The 12,013-nt window shown below is 38.5% G+C and overlaps 1 protein-coding gene across 6 annotated transcripts in view; it reads right to left on the bottom strand.

Annotated features, from left to right (window-relative positions):
* SCAPER (S-phase cyclin A associated protein in the ER) overlaps positions 1–12,013 on the bottom strand; it is a 539,256-nt gene that overhangs the window by 503,593 nt on the left and 23,650 nt on the right. For all 6 annotated transcript variants that reach the window (XM_073212228.1, XM_073212229.1, XM_073212230.1 and 3 more), the window contains exon 4: positions 11,053–11,123. In XM_073212228.1, coding sequence (XP_073068329.1) covers positions 11,053–11,123 — 71 coding nt within the window. The remainder of the gene's footprint in view (positions 1–11,052; positions 11,124–12,013) is intronic.

Below are 12,013 nucleotides of genomic sequence, written 5' to 3'. Positions count from 1 at the left end.
AATCCTCTCTATTCTTCCCTCCCCAGCATTGCCTTTTCCAGAATGTCAAATGGTTGAAATCATACAGTATGGAGTCTTTACAGATTGGCTTTTTTCTTTTTTTAAATATGCATTTAACGCGCCTCTGTGTCTTTTCATGGCTTGGCATCTCATTTATTTTCAGCACTGAATAATTTTCCATTCTCTGAATGTACCACAGTATCTGTATCCATTCACTCTCTGAAGGTCATCTTCATTGCATCCAAGTTTTGGCAATTATGAAAAAAAAAGCTGCTATAAACACCCATGCTTAGGTTTTTATGTGGACAGAAATTTTAACTCTGCATAAATAACAAGGAACATGACTGATGGATCATATGGTAAGACATGTTCAGTTTTGTAAGAAACTGCCAAACTTGTCTGCCAAAATGGCTATATCATTTTGCATTCCCACAAGCAATAAGTGAAATTTCTGGGGCTTGACATCCTCATGACTATTTGGTGTTGTTAGTGCTCCAGATTTTGGCCATTATAATAGCTGTGTAGTGGTCCTCCATTATTATTTTAAGTAGCATTTCCCTGATAACATATGATGTGGAGCATCTTTTCATATGCTTATTTGAAATCTGGATATCCTCTTTAGTAAGGTGTGTATTAAGGTTTTGGCCTATTTTTTTTTAATTGGGTTTGTTTTTTACTGTTGAGTTTAAGAGTCTTTTGTATTTTTCAGATAATAGTCCTTTATCAGATGTATCTTTGCAAATATTTTCTCCAAGTCTGTCGCTTGTCTTTTCATTCTCTTAACAATATTTTAGCAAAACAGGTTTTCAGATTTAATGAAATCCAACTTGTCAATGATTTCTTTCATGCATTGTGCCTTTGTTATTATATTTAAAAAGTCATAGCTATACCCAAAGTCATCTGGGTTTTCTCCTGTCATTATCTAGAAGTTTTATAGTTTTGCAGTTAAGTCTATGATACACTTTGAATTCATTTTTGTCAAGGGTGTAAGGTCTGTGTCTAGATTCATTTTTCTGCATATGGATGTCTAGTTGTTCTGGCGCCACCTGTGGAAAAGAATCTATCTGCTCTGCTGCACTGTCTTTGCTCCTTTGTCAAGCTTCAGTTGACTGTTTATGTGGGTCTGTTTCTGGGCTCTCTATTCTCTTCCACTCATTTGTCCATCACTTCGTCAATACCATGCTGCCTTGATGACCACCGCATTATATTAAGTCTTAAAATCAAATAATGTCAGTCCTCCACCTGTGTTCCCCTACATTATTTTATTGGCTATTCTGGGTCTTTTGCCTCTCTGTATAAACTTTATAATCAGTTTGTCAATATCTACAAAATAACTTGCTGGGATTGTATTGAATCATAAATCAAGCTAGAAAGAAATGACATCTTGACAATATTGAGTTTTTCTATTCATGAACATAGAATGTCTCTCCATTTATTTAGCTCTTTGAGTTCATTTATCAGTTTTGTGGCTCACCTCATGTAAATCTTATAGTTGTTAGATTTATACTTAGATTTAATTCTGGGGAGCACTAATAGACATGTACTTTTTGAATGTATTTTTTTATTGAAGCATAGTTGATATACATTATTATATTGGTTTAAAGTGATTCAACAGATACACACATTACTAAATCCTCACCCTAAATAGCAGTTACCATCTGTCAACATAGAAAGATGTTACAGAAACACTGACTATATTCTCCATGCTATACTTCCATCCCCATGAACAACTTATGATTGTTTTCTTAATTTCTACTTCTGCTAGTTCATGATTAGTATATAGGAAATGCAACACATTTCTGTATATTGATTTTGTATCATGAATCTTGCTGAATTCAGTTACTAGTTCAAATAGGGCTTTCTATTTATAATATCATGTTATCTGCAAATAGTGACAGGTTCACCTTACCACTTTGGATGCCTTTATATCTTTATCTTCTCTGATTGCTGTGGCTAGGACTACCAGTAGTATGTTGAACAAAAGTGATGAGAGTGGGCGGGCATCCTTGTCTTGTTCCTGATTTTAGAGGAAAAGCTTTTAGCTTTTCACCAGTGAGTATGACATCATCTTTGGGTTTGTTGTATATGGCCTTTATTATGTTGAGGTGTGGTCCCTTTATACCCATTTTGTTGACAGTTTTTATCATGAATGAATGATGAATTTTGTCAAATGTTTTTTTAGCATCTATGGAGATGACCATGTGGTTTTTTATCCTCACCATTAATGTGGTTTATCATGTTGACTGATTTACATATATTGTATCATCCTTGCATCTCTGGAATAAATTCCACTTGGTCATGATAGATGATCCTTTCTGATGTTTTTGAATTAGGTTTGCTAATATATTGTTGAGGATTTTTGCATCTATGTTCATCAGGCATAGTACTCTAAATTTCTCTTGTTTTTTGTAGTGTCTTTGTCTGCTTTTGGTTTTAGAGGGACGCTGGCCTCATAGAATGAGTTTGAAAATATTCCCTCCTCCTCTACTTTCTGGAATACTTTAAGAAGAATGAGTATTCGCTCTTCTTTAAGGTTTGGTAGAATTCATGTGTGAAGTCATCTGGTTATGGACTTTTTTTGTTGGGAGCTTTTTGATTACCGATTCAATTTCATTACTGGTGATTGGTCTGTTCAGATTTTGTTTCTTCCTGGGTCAGTCTTGGAAGGTTGTAGTTTTCTAAGAATTTGTCCATTCTAGGTTGTCCAATTTATTGGCATAAAATTTTTCACAGAATTCCCTTATAATTCTTTGTATTTTTGTGGTATCTGTTGTACTACTTTTTCATTTCTGATTTTATACTGTGCTCCTGTTTTCTCTTGATAAGGCTAGCTAGGGGTTTGTCTGTTTCGTTTTGTTTTGTTTTGTTTAATCTTCTCAGACAACCAGCTCTTGGCTTCATTGATTTTTTTCCATTGTTTTATTTTTCTCTATTTTATTTGTTTTTGCTCTGATCTTTAATATGTTCCTCCTTCTACTACCTTTGGGTTCCAACTGTTCTTTTTCTAATTCTGTTAGTTGTGAGTTTAGCCTGCTTATTTGGGATTGTTCTTGTTTCCTGAGGTAGACCTGTATTGCTACATATCTCCCTCTTATGACCACCTTTGCTGCATCCCATTTACTTGAACTACTGCATTTTCGTTTTCATTTGTCTCCCTGTATTGCTTGGTTTCTCCTTTGATTTGTTCATTGATCCATTGATCATTTAAAAGCATGTTGTTTAGCCTACAAGTAGTTGGGGGAGGGGGTTCTTTTCTTCATTTAACTGATTTTTAATTTCATACCATTGTGATCTGAAAAAGTGCTTGATACAATTTCAATCTTTTTGAATTGACTGAGGCTCTTTTTTGTGGCCTAACATGTGATCTATTCTAGAGAATGTTTCATGTGCACTTGAGAAAAATGTGTATCCTGCTGCTTTTGGGTGGAATGTTGCATAGATACCTATTAAGTCCATCTAATGTGTCATTCAGTACCTCTGTTTCCTTATTTACTTTCTGTCTGAATGATCTGTCCAATGATGTAAGTAGGGTGATAGTCTCTTAATATGATTGTGTTGCTATGTATTTCTCCCTATAGTTCTGTTACTATTTGTTTTACAAATTTAGATTCTCCTATATTGGGTGCATAGGTATTTAAAACTGTTATATCATCTTATTGGACTGATCCCTTTATCATTAAGTAATGTCTTTCTTTGCCTCTTACTACTTTCTTTGCTTTGAAGTCTATTTTGTCTGATGTAAGCACTGCTACTCCTGCTTTTTTCTTCTTCATTTGCATCAAGTATCTTTTTCCATCCCTCCACTTTCAGTATATATGTGTCTGAGGTCTGAAATGAGTCTCTTGTAGGCAGCATATAGATGGGTCTTGTTTCTTTATCATTCTGCCACCCCATGTCTTTTGATTGGTGCACTCAGCCCATTTATATTTAAGGTAATTATTGATAGGTATGTACTTATTGCCATTTTATTAATTGTTTTCTGGTTGTTTTTATGTTACTCTTGGAACCTTTCTTACACTCTTCTCCTGTTATTTGATTGTTTTCCTTAGTGTTGCATTTGGATTTCTTTTTCAATTTTTTGTGTATCTATTACAGGCATTAGGTTTGTGATTACCATAGGCTCATAGTGTCCTAAATATTAACAGTCTATGTTAAGTTGATGGTCACTCTGTTTTGAACACAATCTAAAAACACTACTTTTTATTCTTCTTCCTCCTCCACACTTCATGCATGTTATAATCTACATGCTTGTATACCCCTTCACTTATTTTGTGTATAGCTGATTTTACTATTTTTGTTTTTTTGACATCATACTTGCTTAGGAAGTAACTGATCGACTACCTCTACTATAGGTTTATTTTCACTGAGGAAACCTAATATTTAGAAGTCCCCTCAGAACATACTGTAAGTCAGGGTTAGGGGTGGGGAATTCTCTTAACTTTTGTTTATCTGGGAAATGTTAAATCTCTCTTTCAATTCTGCATGATAAGCTTGCAGGTAGAGGATTCTTCCTTACAGGTTCTTCTCTTTCGATGTACTAAATATTTCATGACATTCCCTTCTGTCCTGTAGTTTCTTCTGAGAAATCTGCCGATAGTCTTATAGGTTTACCTGTAGGTTTCCCTTATAGGCAACTGTCTGTCTCACTCTTGCAGCTTCCAAGATTCTCTTTTTATCTTCTATCTTTGTCATTTTAATTACTATATTTCTCTGTGTTGTCTTCCTGGGGTTTCTTTTGTTAAGGGCTCTCTGAATTTACATGGTCTGGGTGTCTATTTCCTTCCCAAGATTGTGCAAGTTTTCAGTTATTATTTCATCAAAGAGACTTCCTAATCTTTTGTCTCTCTCTTCACCTTATGCGACCCATATTGTGCAAATTGTTTCTTCTGAAGTGGTCTCACAGCTCTTAGCATTCTCTCATCTTTAGAAATTCGTTTTCCTCTCTGTTCCCGAGCTTGATTGTTTTCCTGCTCTGTAATATCCATCTCATTGGTTCTCTCCTCTACTTCCAGAAGGTTACTATTCATTCTCTCCATAGTATTTTTCACTTCAGCTTTGTATTGTTCAGTTCTCAGTGGCTATTTTTCAAATCTTCTCTTTGTTGCCATTCTGAGATCATCAATACTTTTCAGCAGGTCAGTGAATATCTTTACAACTGCTTCTTTGAAATCTTTATCAAGAAGATTGGTAATCTCTGTTTCATTTAGCCCTTTTTCGGATCTTATTTTGTTCTTTTGTTTGGAACATATTCCTCTACCCGCTCATTTTGTGTGGGTTTCTGTATGCCTTTCTTTATATTAGATAGATCAGCTATGCCTCCTAGTCTAAAAGTACAGCCTTTAAGATGAAGGTGTCCTATGGTGGCCAGAAGCTCAAGACTCTTTACTCTCCAGTGCCTGGTTCTCCTCTGTGGTGGAGTCACAGTTGCTGTTGGTGGACTGTGGGCAGGGCTTCCTGACTGCCTGTCTACATCAGTGACTGATCTCTGCCAGCAGAGGCTGACAGTTCACCTCTGCATGCCCTTTGTGTGCTGTGCAGCACATCTGCTGGGATCATTGTGGATGGGGTTGACCCCTGCCTGCGGGGAAGCAATGGCAGCTGCTGCTGAGCCCACAGGGAGGGTGCAGTGGTTCAGAAGGGAGCACCACTGTCGGGTGAGCCACAAATGAGGAAGATGGAGCATTTGGAGATGGCACCTGCAGGCACCTCACCAGTTAGGCTGAGAGGGGGCCAGGGAAGCTGGGAAGGACTCCTTCCACCTGCCAGGCAGCAAAGTCCATGTGGGCTGGGAGGATGGGCAGGTGTGCAGAGAAATGTGTCATGGGGCTGAGCCACCAGCAAGAGAAATGGAGCATTTGGAGCTGGCTCCAGCAAGCACCCAACCAGCTCAGTTGAGGGAGGGCCGGGGAAGTATTATCCACCTGCTTTTCTCCTCCAGATAGAGCTCCCTCCAGCTCCTGTCCCTCTGGAGCAAGTCCCACCACTGGTAAATCCTTCCAACTACTGCCTCAGTGCTGGGTCTCAGCAGGACCAAGGCAGGACGCCTGTCCTCCGCAAGCTCCTGGAGTTTCAGACTGCCAGAGTGCTCTAACTCTCCCTGGAGTCCAGCCCTGTTCATCTCCAAAGCCCAATGCAATGTGGACGTGCGAGCCCAGAAATCTCCACGGCCACGTAAGCAGGATTCCTGCGTGCCTCTCCCCTCCCTGCTCTGTTAGCTCTTCCTCCTGCTGGTCGGCTGGGAGTGGCAAAGGGCTTGGGTGCTGATCGAAGCTCTGCCCTTTACCCTTTTCCATGGGGTCTTCTTTTCTTCACCAGGTATACACAGTCTGCTCTACACTCTTCAGGTCATTTCTAGGGTTAGTTGCATTTGACACAGTTGCTTCCTTGATGTGTATGTGGAAGGAGGTTTCTGCCTTGCCCTCCTACTCTGCCATCTCTAACTAGCAACTCCTTTTGATTTTAATTTTAAATTCCTCTTGTTCTTCACAGATATACAGGAAAGCTTTCTTTTTCCTTTTCTTGTCTTACTGCATTAGCTAGAACTTCCATTATAATGTGGAAAAGCAGTGATGAAAGAGGATATTCTTGCCTCATTACTAATCTTAGTGGGAAAGCATCTAGTATTCGCCAAGAATCATGTTAGCTATAGCATTTGTGCAGGTGTTTTTTTACCAAGTTGAGGAAGTCCCACTGTATTCCTAGTTTCCTGAGAGTTTTACCATGAATAGTTTTTGATTTTGTCAAATGACTTTTCTGCATCTATTGATATGCTAATGTGAGTTCCTTTTTCACCTGCTGATGTAATGGATTGCATTAATTCACTTTTGAATGTTGAACCAGTCTTGCACACATCAGATAAATCTCACTTGGTCCTGGGTGTATCATTCTTTTTAAATATTGTGGGACATGACTTACTAGTATTTTGTTCAGGGTTTTTGCATTTACATTCATAAGAGTTATTGGTCTGAAGTTTTCTTTTCTTGTAATGTCTGTCTGGTTTTGGTATTAGGGTAATACTGAACTCTTTTATAAAAATGCATTTAGGAAGTAAGAAGTATTCCCTCTGTATCAACCCTTTGAAAGAGAGTATAGAGAACTGGTGTAATTTCTTCCTGAAATGCTTGGTAGATTCAATAGTGAGTCATCTTCTTGGGCCTGGTACGTTCTGTTTGGGAAGGTTATTAAGTATTGACTCAATTTGTTTAATAGTATAGGTCTGTTCAGCTTATCTATTTCTTCTTGAGTGAGTTTTGACAGTGTCTTTCAAGGCTTGGTCCATTTCATCTAGGTTATCAAACTGGTGATATCAAGTTGTTCATAGACTTTTTAAATTGTGTTTTTATGGTCCATGGGATCTGAATTCGGGAGAGTAACTAGAGACATGCAATAGGACTTTCAGACAGTACTTCCCACATACAGTTAGTGGTCATGAATGGGGCTAGTCAACATAACTGATACTTTTCTCTAGCATGTTCAAATGCATGGGGTGCAAAGCAGAGTAGACCAAAAGGTGGACTGAATCAAGACAGCACTGTCAATCATGTACAGGTAGCATGCAAGGAAGTAATTATGACAAAGTGTAGAATTTCAGATGTATTTCCAAGTAAGTGTAATATATGAAGAATAACAGATAGTGAAAGAGTAGTAGGATCAGTAAATTATTGATTCCATGGGGTTGAAGAATTATTAGATCAGAGAAAGTAAGTTGGACAGAGGTGACAGGTAAAAGAGGGATGACTAAGGAGGAGGAACCAAGATGGCGACGTGAGTAGAGCAGCGCAAATCTCCTCCCAAAAACATATATTTTTGAAGATACAAGAAATACAACTATTCCAAAAAGAGAGACCAGAAGATACAGGACAACAGCCAGGCTACATCTACACCTGCGAGAACCCAGCGCCTCACAAAGGGGATAAGATACAAGCCACAGCCTGGCGGGACCCGAGCGCCCCTCCCCCCCAGCTCCCAGCAGGAGGACAGGAGTCAGAGCGGGGAGGGAGAGGGAGCCCAGGACTTCTAAATAGCCAGCCCCAGCCATCGGCACCGGAGCACAGACACACAGTGTGTGGGGGGCTGGACACTAGGGAAATGGAACAGTAAAATCTGAGAGCAGGTCCCCGTAGCCGGCGCCCCTGGGACAAAGAAAAGCAAGTGCTTTTTGAAAGTCTTAAAAGGACAGGGACCCCACAGCTGGACGGAGGCGTCCCGGGACACTCAGCTCAGCAGCTGGGAATCCCAGGTAACTCCAGGAGCCCTAACCCCCTGGGCGGCAGGGCAGTGCAGCTCCGAGGCCCCTCACGGGGATAAACAGCCTCCCACCCATTCCCACTCCAGTGTGGCCCCACCATAGCAGAGCAGCGGCCTGAGAGCAGCCACACCCACAGCAACCACACGCAGAGTATCCTTCACATTGGCCAGACAAGAATCACAAACCCCATCTGCTCGCAGCTGCCCACCACAAGCCGCTAGAGGTCGCCATTCTCCCAGGAGAGGAAGGCCACAAACTAGGAAGAAGAGACGTTCTCCCAGCTGATACATGCCAACTACCCACGATTATCTCTATCGCCATGAAAAGGCAGAAGAATTTGATACAGACCACATTAACCCAGACTGTCTCCCCTGAAAAGGAACCTGGGGAGACAGACCTAACCAATTTTCCTGAAAAAGAATTTAAAATTAAGGTCATAACCATGCTGATGGACTTGCAGAGAAATATGCAAGAGCTAAGGAGGGAGAATACAGAAATAAAACAAGCTCTGGAAGGATTTAAAAGCACAATGGATGAGATGCAAGAAGTCACTCACTGATGGATTAGAAACCAGAGAACAGGAACGCATAGAAGCTGATGCAGAGAGAGACAAAAGGATCTCCAGGAATGAAACAATATTAAGAGAACTGTGTGACCAATCCAAAAGGAACAATATCCACATAATAGGGGTACCAGAAGAAGAGAGAGAAAAAGGGATAGAAAGTGTATTTGAAGAAATAATTGCTGAAAACTTTCCCAAATTGGGGGAGGAAATAGTCGCTCAGACCACAGAGGTACACAGAACTCCCAACAGAAGGGACCAAAGGAGGACAACACCAAGACAAATAATATTTAAAATGGCAAAGATCAAGGACAAGGACAGAATTTTAAAGGCAGCTAGAGAGAGGAAAAAGGTCACCTGCAAAGGAAAACCCATCAGGCTATCATCAGACTTCTCAACAGAAAAACTTACAGGCCAGAAGAGAATGGCATGATATATTTAATGCAATGAAACAGAAGGGCCTTGAACCAAGAACACTATATCCAGCACAATTGTCTTTTAAATATGAAGGAGGGATTAAACAATTCCCAGACAAGCACAAGTTGAGGGAAATTGCCTCCCACAAACCACCTCTACAGGGTATTTTAGAGAGACTGCTCTAGATGGGAGCACTCCTAAGGCTAACAGATGTCACCAGAGAAAATAAAATCACAGCAAAGAAAGCAGACCAACCAAATACTAACTAAAGGCAAAAAATAAAAACAATTACCCACAAAAGCAGTCAAAGGAAGCACAAAAGACCACAGGATAAAACACCCAACATATAAAGAAGTGAGGAGGAGGAATAAGAAGGGAGAGAAATAAAGAATCATCACACAGTGCTTACAATAGCTCAATAAGAGAGTTAAGTTAGACAGAAAGATACTAACCAAGCTAAACTTGAATGTTCGGTAAACAAGAATCTAAAGCCTGCAATGGCAAAATGTACATATCTTTAAATAATCACCCTAATCTAAATGGACTGAATGCACCAATCAAAAGACACAGAGTAATAGAATGGATAAAAAAGCAAGACCCATCTACATGTTGCTTAAAAGAGACTCACCTCAAATCCAAAGACATGCACAGACTAAAAGTCAAAGGATGGAAAAACATATTTCATGCATACAACAAGGAGAAAAAAGCAGGTGTTGCAGCACTATTTACAACAGCCAAGATATGGAAGCAACCTAAATATCCATCAGTAGATGAATGAATAAAGATGTGGTACATATACACAATGGAATATTACTCAGCCATAAGAAAAAAAACAGATCCTACCATTCGCAACAGCATGGATGGAGCTAGAGGGTATTATGCTCAGTGAAATAAGCCAGGCGGAGAAAGACAAGTACCAAATGATTTCACTCATATGTGGAGTATAAGAATAAAGAAAAACTGAAGGAACAAAACAGCAGCGGACTCACAGAACCCAAGAATGGACCGCAGTTACCAAAGAGAAAGGGACTGGGGAGGATGGGTGGGAAGGGAGGGATAAGGGGGGGAGCAGAAAGGGGGCATTACGATTAGCATGTATAGTGTGTGTGGGGGGCACGGGGAAGGCTGTACAACACAGAGAAGACAAGTAGTGATTTTACAGCGTCTTACTATGCTGATGGACAGTGACTGTGAAGGGGTATGTGGGGGGGGGGCTTGGTGAAGGGGGGAGCCTAGTAAACATAATGTTCATGTAATTGTAGATTAATGATACCAAAATTAAAAATTAACAAAATTAACAAAAAGCTACCTATATACTAAAGACATTTTTTTAATAAAGTAGCCTGTGTAATCCAAAATTTTAGTACAGCAATTTGAATTTTTTTATTCAATATATCAATACTATCCTGCAACCTAAAGTCATCATTATACCAAGGAAAAACATAAAAGAATTCACAAATATGTAATATGAAGCAGATGAGTTAAGAACAAAAATTTTGGAAATTGATGGCGTAGGTTCAAATCCTAGCTGTCACTTACTAGCAAGTTTTGTAATCTCTCTCTACCTCAGGTTTCTCATTTGTAAATAAAGATAATTATAATGCCTATACTGAAAGGTTGTTATGAAGAGCAACTGATATTTGTAAAGTACTGCAAGATAGGGACATAGTACTATATATACATATTTGTTAAATACAGCATGTTATTGTGAAGTTTTACATAAATATAACATACAATATTCAAATACAAAAATTAAATATAGTATTCAAAAATTATATGTAATTGAAATTAAAAGTTAATACATAAAAAATTGTATGTGCTGTACCTGTTTAGAATTTTTATGAGTGCCTTGAGTTGTCCTCTTTGATTTTCCACCCGTCTGATATTTAGATTTTCCTTCAAGGCAAGAACAGATAAATATATAGATCAACAAATAGGTAATATAAAATTGAATTATGCAAATCATTCAGGCATACTAACACATGTAATCTCCCTCCAGAGACTACAGAACAGTACAAGGTATACATAATCAATATGAACTACAGATACAATAATAAACAAATGTCTATGATCCCAGAGACTGCTTTTATTGAATGGTTTTCTCAGGACAAGAATAAATCAATTTCTTAAAGATGTAAGATATTGTGACACTTTAAAAACAATGTGAAGTTAATTAAACTCCTAGCTGATATATAATTCTGGAAAATGCTTCTTTGAATTCAAATTTTATTTCAACAATAAAATAAAGAATACATTTTTTATCATACAAAAACTCGGTATTTTCTATTTTGGTCCATGTATCTGATTTATACAACACAGTTTCATTTTAAAAATGGAACTTTTCAGTTCTTCATATTTTTGCAGTCAGATACATCTAACTCACTTATTCTTTCTTATAAGAAAGACACTAACTATTGTTTTATAATCACTCTATTCTTGAGAGTAATTCAAAACTGGAGCAAAATTCCATAATGTACAACGGAATAATTTTCCTCTCTGCAAAAAAATTTGGGGCCAGGAACCCAAAGCAGTACAAATGAAGTGAGCTATAACACTTACTAACAATTTATTTGTACATAAATGGGCTCCCTCACTGTTCTAAAAGGGATGAGGCAGAGAACTCTACACTCACCTACCTACACAGCCCTTTATTCATCCATTCATTATAGAGAACAATGTATCAGCAGGCTTTTTAGAACATCCAGTAGAATAACCAGCTTAGAACAAGTACCAGAGGAAAAAAATAAAACAAATAAAACTTCTTAAAATTGAATCATTATCCACAG

Source organism: Manis javanica, chromosome 8, assembly GCF_040802235.1.
Source record: "Manis javanica isolate MJ-LG chromosome 8, MJ_LKY, whole genome shotgun sequence".
NCBI lineage: Eukaryota > Metazoa > Chordata > Mammalia > Pholidota > Manidae > Manis > Manis javanica.
The sequence above is the reverse complement of the archived record's forward strand: the minus strand, read 5'-3'. Positions and strand labels throughout refer to the sequence as shown.